The 14394-nt window shown below is 40.8% G+C and overlaps 1 protein-coding gene across 1 annotated transcript; it reads right to left on the minus strand.

The window, feature by feature from the left end:
* Positions 1-3422: 3422 nt before the first annotated feature.
* On the minus strand, positions 3423-9269 carry LOC128059627 (ankyrin repeat domain-containing protein 26-like). Its single transcript, XM_052652033.1, has 4 exons — positions 9233-9269; positions 8136-8169; positions 6945-7014; positions 3423-4482 (listed from the first exon to the last, which is right to left on the minus strand). The coding sequence occupies exons 1-4, from the start codon at positions 9267-9269 to the stop codon at positions 3685-3687; spliced, it is 939 nt and encodes a 312-aa protein (XP_052507993.1). The 3' UTR covers positions 3423-3684.
* Between the last annotated feature and the right edge of the window lie 5125 nt (positions 9270-14394).

Below are 14394 nucleotides of genomic sequence, written 5' to 3' on the forward strand. Positions count from 1 at the left end.
CTATGATACGTCAATTATATCCCAATAGCTTTTTTAAAAAATCCAATGGCAGGATCCAGATAATCTTCTTAATTCTCTAGTCTGGATGCATGTATTCTACACCATCTGAGTACCTCCATGCTTTTATAATATCCTTAAAATGAAAAGGAAAGAAGGCAATGCCTAAACTTCAACTGGTTTGTATAATACCCTTTCTGCACAAGTTATTCTGAAATCCATGAAATAAATATATACAGAACTCTACAGCCATTCACAAAAGGGAGGATGAGAAACGATAAAATTTTCCGAACGTTCCATTAAACTAATATTACCCTCTGATTTTAACCTGGCTTGCCTCATCATGGTAATACAGCTATCACTTTAAAAAGTATTGTTTCAAAGAAAAAAAAGGCTCTCAACTTGTGTGAATAATGAGGCACAATTCTCAAGTTTCCTAAGGGTAAATAATATAAGAAAGAAGTGGGATGCAAATGGTGGGATGAAAGTCAGAGTTTAAGGAACGAGTGCATTATAAAGATAAGAAAATTGTAGTAAGTTACTTGCAACAAAAATACAGAAGAAAGCTGACCATGAAAACGAGTGTCCTAAAACACTTTATCCTACATATTAACTGTTAACACGTTCAATTTCATACATACCTCACTTGCGAGTTGATGTAGCTGTAGTTCACAATTGTTCTTCAAATCCTGTGCCTCAGCTTCTAACTTAGCACATGACATGACTTTCAGTGAAGCCTCCAACATAGACTGCTTTTTCACAGTGTCATCCAGTTCTTGTTGAAGTTCTCACAACTGCCTAATAAGATGCTCTGTCACTGAGTTTATCAAATCACTTTACTATTATGTTAATAAGAGATAACTCCAACATATGGACTTTGAAAACTATCACCACAGACAGCAACTCACCTTCTTTTTCCTCCTCACTGAACCTGGTTACAGACACAGAAGGGGCCACCCTCCAGCCTTTCTGATATTAAGTTACTCAGACAAAGGATGTGGCCCCACTGTCCATGCCCTGCCCCTCCCAATAAATCTGCAGAGCTTCACTACCTCACGTCCAGAAAGAAATGAGTGTGTAGGTGGGAAAAGTGATGGAAAATTCCACACTGTGGAAACATTTTCCTTTCCTTTTTTCTTAGAAGCTTTAACTCAAGAGATCTTCACATATTCCAACCAGTGCTCAGATCTTTCCAACAGATTCCTACCTCAGCAGAAAAATGAGGCCACTCCTTTGTGGCTTATCTGTTTTATTTCTAGTAGTACCTCTATGTTAATCCCAGACTCCTAATTTATCCCTCCTCCCCACCTTTGCCCTTGGCTAACCACTCTACTCAATATTCTGTACACACCTACCTGGGAAAAGGAACTGGAAAAGAATGGATATATGTACGCCTATAACTGAATCAATCTGCTGTACATTTGAAACTAAGACAAAGTTGTAAACCAACCATATTCCAATATAAAAGAAAAACGAAATTTAAAAAATGAGGTTGCTCCCATGGCCTTCAAGGAGCCTCGATAACCTGGCCTCCACCTGCCTCCAGACCGCAGCCCCTACAACCCTCTCCATGACTCACTCCATTCCTGCTGCTCACGAGTCCTGCCATCCTTCATTTTTAGAGGACAAGCTTGTATTCAAATGATAGCAACTGATAACCTAAAATGAGCATTATGAGCAAATTGTTTGTAAGAATGTTAAGTAAATCATAAACAGCAGTGGGAATATTAAATCAAGAATAGTTTTGCTAAAGCTCACCACCTGAGTCCCAAATTATGATTTGATGATAAGTAGATGCATTGATCAAATTGCCAACATCCGCTGGATCATGGAAAAAGCAAGAGACTTCCAGAAAAACATCTACTTCTGCTTTATTGACTATGCCAAAGCCTTTGACTATCTGGATTACAATAAACTGTGGAAAATTCTGAGAGAGATGGGAATACCAGACCACCTGACCTGCCTCTTGAGAAACCTGTATGCAGGTCAGGAAGCAACAGTTAGAACTGGACATGGAACAACAGATTGGTTCCAAATAGGAAAAGGAGTACATCAAGGCTGTATATTGTCACCTTGCTTATTTAACTTCTATGCAGAGTACATCATGAGAAACGCTGGACTGTAAGAAGCACAAGCTGGAATCAAGATTGCTGCAAGAAATATCAATAACCTCAGATATGCAGATGACACCACCCTTACGGCAGAAAGTGAAGAGGAACTAAAAAGCCTCTTGATGAAAGTGAAAGAGGAGAGTGAAAAAGTTGGCTTAAAGCCAACTTCACAAAACGAACATCATGGCATCTGGTCCCATCACTTCATGGGAAATAAAGGGGAACCAGTGGAAACAGTGTCAGACTTTATTTTTCTGGGCTCTAAAATCACTGCAGATGGTGACTGCAGCCATGAAATTAAAAGACGCTTACTCCTTGGAAGAAAAGTTATGACCAACCTAGACAGCATATTCAAAAGCAGAGACATTACTTTGCCGACTAAGGTCCGTCTAGTCAAGGCTATGGTTTTTCCTGTGGTCATGTATGGATGTGAGAGCTGGACTGTGAAGAAGGCTGAGCGCCGAAGAGTTGATGCTTTTGAACTGTGGTATTGGAGAAGACTCTTGGAGAGTCCCTTGGACTGCAAGGAGATCCAACCAGTCCGTTCTGAAGGAGATCAGCCCTGGGATTTCCTTGGAAGGACTGATGCTGAAGCTGAAACTCCAGTACTTTGGCCACCTCATGCGAAGAGTTGACTCATTGGAAAAGACTCTGATGCTGGGAGGGATTGGGGGCAGGAGGAGAAGGGAACGACAGAGGATGAGATGGCTGGATGGCATCATTGACTCAATGGACATGAGTCTGACTGAACTCCAGGAGTTGGTGATGGACAGGGAGGCCTGGCGTGCTGCGATTCACGGGGTCGCAAAGAGTCAGACACGACTGAGCAACTGAACTGAACTGAACTGAGATGCATTTGAAGAGTTGAGAGGCTTTAAGAATAAATGATTCAAGGCTAAAATGTTTCCCATATTAACTCAAACTGACATGAATAAAAATAAAATTGTACCAACAAATCTAACAAAAAGCTATGACAAGCTACTGAAGCTAAAGTATGATATATAAAATATAGCCTCTGGGAAACCTGGAATTGACTATCAAGATAATCCATGTAACTGAAGCTTCATTTTGAAATATTCATTTCAGGTTTGAGCATTTCATTTATCTGCTTCATCATGATACTGAAATGTGGTAACTTAAAGATTAAAATTAACACCTTAATAGTAAAAGAGTAAATTACTAGTACCTGTCTAGGTTAACAATTTAGAACAAAATCTCTCAGCATTTCATAAACAACACGATGTCCCTACTCAAAGCGTTTCTTCAGTCTAATTTTTATTTGCTGGATACAAGGTATGCTTTTAGGCTGGTTTAGAGACCATAGATTCATAGCCTGTGTATTTTTTATACTCAACTAGATTCAACATGTAGCCAGAATCAATAATCACTTTGAATTTTCTTTCAGGAAGTCTGAGAATTATTTCTCCTTCTGGATACTCACTTCTCTTTCTGCTTTCTCTTTTTTGTACTGACACAGTCTCTCTTTTAAATGATTACACTCCTTGATTAACTGCTTGTTTCTTTCCTCCATCAGACCTCGCTGCTCATGTTCGGCCTGCAGTCCTCTCGCGATCTGCTACAGCTGGTCTTGGACGCTCATGACCGTCTTCTCTCTACTGCCGGCTCCATTTCGTGCATCGTCCAGCTGCTGTTGGAGCAACACGTTTTCACTCTGGAGCTGAGATAATCTCTCCTCTAAGGATTTCTGCTTTTCAAGGTATGTATTCACTTTGGCGTGTTCGTTCTGATACATGTGTTCAATTTCCTGCTTTTGACACTCTGTTTGGCTTAGGTCTCTCTGGACACGTTCTAACATTGAAGTCTTTTCTCTAAGATCATCTCTCATGTGCTGCAGCTTGATTTTCAGCTTATTGAGTTTACTTTCCACTATAGATGGTTGCTGCGAAAATGTCTCGGCCACATCATTTAGATTAGCCATATCGGACTTCATTTTGTCCTGCAAGCATAACCACTCGTCTCTTGCTCTCTGGAAGGCAAGTTCCAGATCTCTTTGTGATGTCTGACCTTGATCATGATCGCGTGAGGCAGCAGCCAGTCTAGAACGGTAGGATTTCACTTCCGTTTCCAGTCTTTGTTTGCTTTCTTTTTCATTCTCCAGCTTAAAGGTTAGCATTCTATTCTCAGCTGTCAGAGGATTAAGCTGGCGTGTATAGTGGGATACAGTCTTTGTTAACGTTTCCTCACTCAGTTTTATTGCCTTTTGAAGATCATCATTCTTTCCTTTGAGAATTTCCATGTCCTCAGAATAGTTCTCTTCCTTTTCCCGGTGCTGACGTTTCACTGCACCTATCTCCAGTCTCAGCGTGTGGTTTTTGCGCAACAGGTCTTGTGCTTCTTCCCAACCATCAGAAACCTAAGTGAAACAAAGGAGACTTTTAGCTAGTACTCAATAAAGTGACATTCCATGATTTCCTCTGAAAGGAAGGACTAACCTCTACGTTTACACAATGAAAAGACTGCACCAAGTGTCTCCAACAGGGAAAAATAAGGTTCAATACAAATCTCAGACTTTATACAAGCAGAAATACCCAAAGGTTCAAACATTTAATGGAAGACAATGAATCCACGAAAGTCAAAAAGAAATCCCAAGAGACTTTTCAAGAAGCTCAGAACTGGAAAGGCTTCTCTCTGAACTACAACAAACCCAGAAGGCTTAAAATAAAAGATTCATAGATCTGACTACACTTAAAAATTGCATCTGATGTGGAATATTTACATCATGGAAAACTAGTAAGCCATAAAAAAGAAGGAAATAATGCTATTTCCAGCAACAGGGATGGACCTAGACATTATCACCCTAAGTGAAGTAAGTCAGACCAAGACAAGTATTATACCATACTGTTTATATGTACAATCTAAAATGAACTTATTCACACAACAGAAAGAGACTCATGGACACAGAAAACAAACTTATGGTGACCACAGGGGAAAGCAGGGTAGGGGAAGGGATTAATTAGGACGCTGGGTTAACATATACCCACCAGTAGATATAAAATAACCAACAGAGAGCTACTGTACAATGTAAGGAACTATGCTTACTATTCTGCAAGAAGAGTCTGAAATGGAACGTGTGTGTATGTGTGAGTGTGTGTGTGAGTGAGTGTGTATGTATTAGTCACTCGGTCATGTCCAACTCTGTGAGCCCATAGACCATAGCCTGCCAGGCTCCTCTGTCCATGGAATTTCCCAAGCAAGAATACTGCAGTGGGTAGCCATTTCCTTCTCCAGGCTGCTGCTGCTAAGTCACTTCAGTCGTGTCTGACTCTGTGTGACCACATAGACGGCAGCCCACCAGGCTCCCCTGTCCCTGGGATTCTCCAGGCAAGAACACTGGAGTGGGCTGCCATTTCCTTCTCCAAAGCATGAAAGTGAAAAGTGAAAGTGAAGTCACTTGGTCATGTCTGACTCTTAGTGAACCCACGGACTGCAGCCCACCAGGCTCCTCCGCCCATGGGATTCTAGCTATTTATAATAGCTAGAACATGGAAGCAACCTAGATGTCCACTGACCGACGAATGGATAAAGAAGTTGTGGTACAAATATACAATGGAATACTACTCAGCCATAAAAAGGAACACATCTGAGTCACTTCCAATGAATGGATGAACCTAGAGTCGATTATACACAGTGAAGTAAGTCAGAAAGAAAAAATATAAATATTGTGTACTGACGCATATATATGGAATCTAGAATGATGGTACTGATGAATTAATTTTCAGGGCAGCAATGGAGAAACATACATAGAGAACAGACCTAAGGACATGGCTGGGGAGGAGGGGAGGGAGCAGGTGAGAGTATGGAAACTTACAATATCATATGTAAAATAGATAGCCAATGGGAAATTGCTACATGATTGAAACAGGGGCTCTGTGACAATCTAGAAGGGTGGGATGAGAAGCGAGTTGGGAGGGAGGGGACGTGGGTGTTCCTATGGCTGATTCTTGTTGATTTGTGACAGAAAACCACCAAATTCTGTAAAGAAAGTATCCTTCAATTAAAAAAATAAATTAAAAAAGATCTTATCCAAAGTAGTGACCAATATTTTAAGATGCCCATGACAACTGTAACAAGTTGTAACAACTGTAACAAGTTGCAACAACTGTAACAAGTTGCTACAACTATAACAAGTTGTTACAACTATAACAAGTTGTTACAACTTGTAATAACTATAACAACATAAACAAGTAACTTTGATATGTATTGGTGGGAAAGCTGCAGGCACTGCTTTTACTACTGTAAAAGTAATTTTACAATACTGATTTGCTGCCAGCATTCAGATTCTGGAGTAAAGCTAAAATTTCAGTTAGTAAAACTGATTTCCCTCCATCAAGTTCACAAATACCCCTGACTTCTACCCAGGGTTAAGAAGCCTTCTTTCAGGGTGAGTTCTGGACATATTCAGGACACAGGGCTGGAAAGATTTAGAGAAAGGCAAGACCCTACTCCAGCAAGACCCTACTCAAGAATCCCCCCTACAGTGCAGATGGACATGCCAGGATGTTTCTTTCCTTGTTGGGTTTGTGGTGGTTGCTGGAGGTTCTCCTTTGCCTTTTGCTTCTCTTCTTTTCTCAGCTATCTGGAAGGCCTCCTCAGACAACCATTTTGCCTCTTTGCTTTTCTCTTTCTTGGGGATGGTCTTAAGAACTGCCTCTTGTACAATGTCACGAATCTCCATCCATAGTTCTTCAGGCACTCTGTTTATCAGATCTAATCCCTTGAATCTATTTGTCACTTCCACTGTCTAATCATAAGAGTAAATATTACATGAAACTAATTTCAGAGCAGGAAAACTAATTTCACAACAGAACACTTTACCTTGGTTTTAAAATCTAAGACTTCGTCATTTGATGTAGGCCCTAAATCAACGCCAGGTTTGTTGGGAAACCTTTAAAGCAAAAACATACAATAAAAATGAGTGAGCTCATGTCCTTGAACAAAGAGAAAAAAAAAAAAAAACAAGTGAAAGTTTGTCTATATATTAAACGAACTTTCTTGACATGAATAAAATTTGGCCTGTTTTAAAACAGCTCTTTTTTAAATTTTTTAAAGATTTCTTGATGTGGACCACTTTTAAAGTCTTTACTGAATTAGTTCCAATGGTGCTTCTATTTTATGTTTTGGCTGTCTGACCCCAGGTCATGTGAGAGCTTAGCTTCTCTGACCGAGTATTGAACCCACACTGCCTACATTGGAAGATGTCTTACTAACCATCTTAACCACTGCACCCCCAGGAAAGTCTCCAAAAAAGTTTTTCATTACCTATTTCTGCATCCATCTCTCCCAACCTATGAAATATCTAGTTAACACTCATTCTTAGTTTCCATAACAGAGAGTGACAGCCAATGTATCAGCAGAGCCTAAAAATAATTTGTTTTCACTAAAAGTTCTAACAGCTGAACTGAAAATCCCATTGATGGACTGAAGTAATTCTTGTTTGCCCAAACTGGAGTAAACCTGATGACTTAGAACAAAGCGGAAGAATAGGCTTTCCTTCTCCATTGTCTGTTCAAGGTTCAGAGACGAATCTGAGTCCGTCCAAAATGGGACTCTTGGTCCGTCAGCAGGGATACCATTTACTGAGATGGCACCACTTCTCTCCTTTACTCTAAGGGAGTACAGGGAGTTTCCCCACAATGTCGAAACTTAAAATGTACTCAAGTCAAAGAACTAATTTATATCTTTAACTTATATGCTACACGGGTACTTCTCAGTCTCTGCTGAGGCCATGGGAGTGGACGTGGGAGCCAGGAAGGCCAACTGTCAAATCACAGGTCAGCTCATTTTACCCAGCATCAATTCACTAACCTCCTGAAACCACAGTTGCCTAATTAAGTAAAAGTAGGACACAGCTACTTTACAAAGCTGCTGTGATGACTCTATGAGGTCACAAATGTTAAGCACGTAATGCAGTGTCTAACCCAGAGTAGAACATTCAACAAACATTAGTTTCTCTTCTCCATGTTCCCTTAGTTAAACATATAATTTTAAACATCCATAAAATCCTACCTCCTTGAAGAGTCCTCTTCAGAACTCTCAACCACTATTAAAGAAAAAAGCAAAGATACATTTTAAATCAATGGAAGAAAAATACAGAATATTAAAACCTCAAGACTGAGGCTTTGTTTAAAAGTATTCTTTTTAAACCACACCTGGAGGCCACACTAGAGGAAGGGAACAGTGCTTGTACTCTACTCGTAGGCCACTAATGCCTAAGAACCACTCCTCCCCTTTATAGTCATCAAATGCAAAACAAAACAACAAAGAAAAGAACTGCTCTTTACAACGGCCATAATCCTAACCAAACTCCAGGAGACCGACAGAAAATGATACCATACCATTAACACAATCAGTACTATAAGCTGACAACAGCACGCCTAAACAGCACAGTGTTTCTGGATTTCTATCGCCTGGAGCACTGAGCAGAGACTAGAGGTGTCTTGCAGGGACACGACGACTTCTCTGGTTCTTCAGTTCACAGTGAAGACGCCCTGTCACAGGGAAGCTTGGTCAAAGGCACTGAGCCTCAGAGCAAGGGAAAACATCAGAAACAAAAGTCTTCTCTTCCTGGCCTTCTTTCCAAAGGCAAGAGAAGTATGAAAGATGTAGTGATTCCAGGTTTAGAAAGAATAATCTCTTGAAAGGCAGGTGGGGGAGGGCAAACGGGTAAAGGGGCTCAACTCAGTGGTGAGAATGGGGACTAGACTTGTAGTGGTGAGCATGAAGTAGGGTACACAGAAGCTGAACTTTTTAAAAAGTTCTCTCTCTCTCAATATATATAGTTCCCTATATATAGAGAGAGAAATATATATATATGTATAACTTCTTTTAAAAAGTTCAGCTTCTGTGTATATATATATACACTAACATGTTTAAAAAGAATCTCTTGAGACTATCTCCTTCTATTGCTCAAGAGTATCTGGACCACACAGAGCAGGATGGTCCAAAGAGTGCTGTGTACTAGTGAGGGATATCATTATATCAGTCCTTCCCATTATACGTCAAATGTTTACAGAAAACATGCTTTTTCAGCTTGGAAGGCATACATCATTAATCCCAAGCTAATGAACAAGAGGAGGGAGGGAAGGATGGAGGGAGCCACAGACTCTGGTGCTGTTGGACAACATTTCCCAGGGCCGTCATGATCTGATGCTGGAGGGATGACTCACACGCAGTGACTCCACGGGGAGAGGAGCACTGCAAGCTTGAGCAAGGAGAGCAGGCGCAGTTATTTTTCAATGTTTGCACCCTGTGACATCAGAACAATGCTTAGTACAGAAAAGACACTTGGAAGTTATCTGTTCAGTGAACAAATGAACAAATAAATAAGCATGATTTCTTTGAAAATTTTCTTTAGAAAAATACAGAAATTAACCAGAGAGATCTCTATTCTGAGCGTATTGAAGACCAAGACACTGTCATCTGTGTCTCCTCTGACTAATGTAATAAACAAACCTACAGTTTTTGTTGTTCAGTCACCAAATCGTGTCTGACTCTTGTGACCCCATGGACGACAGCTCACCAGGCCCTTCTGTCCATGGGATTTCCCAGGCAAGAGTACCAGAGTGGGTTGCCATTTTCTTCTCCAGGGGATCTTCCCAACACAGGGATCAAACTGTATCTCCTGCATTGGTGGGTGGATTCTTTACTACTGAGCCACCTGGGAAGCCTCCTTTGATTAGATCGCAGAGTCGGACACGACTGAGTGACTTCACTTTCACTTCACTCAGTTAAAGGAGTCCTTGGGTACCCTGTACAATGCGCTAGATGCCACATCCAGTGGACCTAATGCTGTTTTTGTTAATGCAAAGTATTTTTGTGCTTTTATTAGGACCTGCAGAGTCCCAAGTTGTTCTATTTGAATATCTGTTATGATAATCTTTTAACTGATGGCAGGAGAACAACTTGTTCTTACAAAACTATACTCTCATGACAACTGTCCAACACACAAAAGAAAATATCTGATCCTAATGAAGTCAACCTATCTCACTCTCTCAGGATCTGTAAGGAATGGAGTTGGTAATCTAGACCTGCTTGGTACAAGAGGCAAAACAACTGGCTCTCAACCAGGCATTGCTTTTGTACAACTGGTAGGTGAAAGTGAAAGTGAAGTTGCTCAGTCGTGTCCGACTCTTTGCGACCCCATGGACTGTACCCTATCAGGCTCCTCCGTCCATGGGATTTTCCAGGCAAGAGTGCTAGAGTGGGTTGCCATTTCCTTCTCCAGGGGATCTTCCCGACCCAGGAAACGAACCCGGGTCTCCCGCATTGCAGATAGACGCTTAACCATCTGAGCCACCAGGGAAGCCCCTACGTATCTTTCAGAAATAATCTCTCACTACTATGCTGCACACTGGCTCAGCTTTGCAGTTATTGTTTATCATTTTTTATCTTACTAGGAAGGGATTATTCAAGTTCCCAGTTTTAATGGTGGTAACTATTTTAGTGAGACTAATCACTACACAGTAACTACTATTCATTCACTAAATGCAAACCATTTCTAAAAACGAAAGTTCACTTTCATAAGACGTCCAATCTGCGATACTGTGACTATAGATGAAATGCACATCGTACTCACTTAAAATTTTTTTTCTGATTTACACAAAGATCCAACATAGGGCTTCAGGGGCCATGTTAAAGGGATGGATTTCTTTTCAGACAATACTGTCTTTGATGTTAAATCACCTACAATTAACTTCTTTTTTTTTTTACAATTAACTTCTTAAAGAGTTCTGAATACTAGAGTATAAAGAAACTAATTTAAAAAATAAAACACACATGCAATTTACACTAATTTTTTCACAGTTCTTTCATTATTGAAACTTCCTCAGTCCTACTTTATCTATGGTAGAATCACTGAGAGTAATTCGGTATCAGATGACGTACCTGGGTTGCTATTTTCAGGAGAAGCTTTAGATCTCTTTTCTTTATATTCAGAAATCAGTTAGCGAAAGCTATGTATTAAAAATGTGATAAATAATATATTAACACTGATATGAAAAACAACTACCAAATTCTTAGATCATTTCAGACAATGTCAGAGATAATATCAAAACTTCAATTGTCACATACATTTCAAGTTCTATAAACTTTTATTTGGCATGTAGTAAAGGAGAAAGTAAAGGTATATTTTCACCCTGCTTATTTAACTTATATGCAGAGTACATTATGAGAAACACTGGGCTGGATGAAGCACAAGCTGGAATCAAGATTGCTGGGAGAAATATCAATAACCTCAGATATGCAGATGACACCACCCTTATAGCAGAAAGTGAAGAGGAACTAAAAAGCCTCTTGATGAAAGTGAAAGAAGAGAGTGAAAAAGTTGGCTTAAAGCTCAACATTCAGAAAACGAAGATCATGGCATCCAGTCCCATTACTTCATGGCAAACAGATGGGGAAACAGTGACTGACTTTGTTTTTGGGGCTCCAAAATCACTGCAGATGGTGACTGCAGCCAAGAAATTAAAAGACGCTTACTCCTTGGAAAGAAAGTTAGACCAACTTAGCATATTGAAAAGCAGAGACATTACTTTCTCCACAAAAGTCCATCTAGTCAAGGTTATAGTTTTTCCAGTAGTCATGTATGTGTGTGAGAGTTGAACTATAAAGAAAGCTGAACGCAGAAGAATTGATGCTTCTGAACTGTGGTCTTGGAAAAGACTCTTGAGAGTCCCTTGGACTGCAAGGAGATCCAACCAGTCCATCCTAAAGGAAATCAGTCCTGGGTATTCATTGGAAGGACTGATGTTGAAGCTGAAACTCCAATATTTTGGCCACCCGACGTGAAGAGCAGACTCATTTGAAAAGACCCTGATGCTGGGAAAGACTGAAGGCAGGAGGAGAAGGGGAGGACAGAGGATGAGATGGTTGGATGGCATCACCGACTCAGTGGACATGATTTTGGGTAAACTCTGGCAGTTGGTGACAGACAGGGAGGCCTGGCATGCTGCGGTTCATGGGGTCCCAAAGAGTCGAACAAGACTGAGCAACTGAACAGAACTGAAAGGAGAAAAAAAAGGAAGATGAAGTAACCATGAACTCAGGGCCGCAGAGCTCCAATAATTAACTAGATTTAGCTTGGCATATGAAAAATCTCTCGAGCTTGCAAATCCTAGCTCTATAACCAACTGCTCTTTGTTCCTGGAAGAGTTGTTTCTCTTCAGTTCAAAGTCTTCCTCTACACAACGGGGATATTACTACCTTATTTCACAAGAGGGTTAACAGGATGTAATGTGATAATATACCCCCAAAATGCTTGCAGAAACAGTCAAAGAGTGGAATAATTTCATCTTCAACTTTATTGCTGTAACTACTTTGGAATTCCAAGTAAATCCCAATGTGTGCTTTTTCATATGTTTAACATTCAATGTTGCATGAAACTGTTATTAATTCTGGTGATTAGCTATTCTTTGTGGTTTGTAATGTAGGGAATCTCAGCTTTTAGATAATGTGTACCTAAATTTCTTTATAACATATGAATTCACTACATTACATAATGACCCCCCATTATTGCAGCTAATTACACCAAGAGCAGAAAACTAATCACAATCAAGACCTGGCCTGGACCACTACTCTTCCTTCTCTACCTACTCAAACTCTGAACCAGCAGATCTTTCTGACAATGATTTTTAATGTCTGTGTTCCTCTCCAATTCACTTGGAAGACATCTCCCTACTCTTACAGTGGGTACTGGCAAGCTCTAGACAGGGCTTAGCTCTCTGAATTCCAACTATCTTACTTGAGATTTAGGGATTTCTGCTGAAATGGGTTCCTTATGGGGCAGATTCTGAAAACATTTAAGGTGGAGGCAGACAGAAATCCGTTGGAAGATTTTCATTATGACAGGAAACAGATCCCATGAGGGGCCAAGCATAATTATGGACTCTCAGGCAAGCTAGCACCCACTACTCTGGGAAGGATGACAGGGCACCTGTGACCTAAGAAAAGGTGCCCCCACAGGACAGAAAGCCGCCTTGAGGTTCAAGTCTAGATACAAAGGAGAAAGGGAAGTCTGCTCAATCCCTGCAGGAGCACTTGACCCTCTCTGACAACCTAAAATGGTCCCCACTGACATCTGCTAGCGGAAAAGAGAAATAAGAGCCTCAAGGGCACCTCATCAGGAAGATCTAGGCTTCCACGTGGGCTCCACATAAGGTCTCTGAGTAAGGGGGGAAGCTAGGCAGCCCAGCTGCCCGAACTGGGTGCTGGACCTTTGTTTGTAACAGTGACTGAGGGGCAAGCACACATATGAGAACAAAGGAGCTCTCACTCTGAAGTCAACATGTGCATCACCTTAAAGGCTGGGGAACCTGGACCCAGAGGGGCGGCCTGGGAGCAAAGGTCAATCGTGAGCCCACTGCAGGATGAGTTGTTGTTTTTTTTTCCTTTTAAAATGATTTTATTAAAGGTCTTTATAGAGCCACATCCAGACTCCAGATCCAGCTGCCAAGCAGACCCTGTCAAGACCAGCTGTAGCAGCAGTGCTGCAGCAGTAGAATCAGTGGAAGCAACAGAATGATGAGAAGGAACTAACTTCTCCCCTCCAAATGATGTGTGGAAGAGGACTGTCTCTTTGATCTTAGGGAATCCTCCGGGTTCTTGGAAAATTCAAGCAGAAGCGTATAGAGAGGCAAGCCCTCAAGGGAAAACAGGATTTGATGCTGAACTAAACATTTCAAGACCCAAAGAACTAGTTAGAAATATCACAACTGTGACACTGTTCATACGCTGTATCGAGAGGTCACACTTGGAATGAAATGGCTAATGTCAAGCTTTCGAAGGATCAAGGTCTACATGTCCTGAGATTAAGCACCCCAAGCCCACAGCCAAGAGTAACTAATTGGCCTTTGCTTGGCTTTCAGCTCTTGAGGGGGAACATCTCACCACCATTCTCCAAACTGCACCCAACTGGAACTCTCACTGGTCACGTAGCAAATAACAGTTAAAATTATTTTTGGTTGCAGTTTAGTGAGAACTAGCATTTTAATGTGCACACTTACATCTTAAACCCACTAATAACAGCATATTCTTCTGCAGTCCATCCAAAAACATCTTTAGAAAAGATGTCAGCACCTTGCTGAAGGAGAAGTCTGACGACATTTGCTGATTCATACTTGACAGCAAGCATGAGGGCTGTTCTAAAACAACAGAGATGACTTCAGCCTCAGGAAGTTGAGTTGACTTCCTTAAACAGTTAATTTGATACGCTTTACCAAGTGCACGCCTTGCCCTTTCATGAAGAACTGACCATTTATAGGCTCAAGTG

The sequence above is a fragment of the Budorcas taxicolor genome, chromosome 14 (assembly GCF_023091745.1).
Source record: "Budorcas taxicolor isolate Tak-1 chromosome 14, Takin1.1, whole genome shotgun sequence".
NCBI lineage: Eukaryota > Metazoa > Chordata > Mammalia > Artiodactyla > Bovidae > Budorcas > Budorcas taxicolor.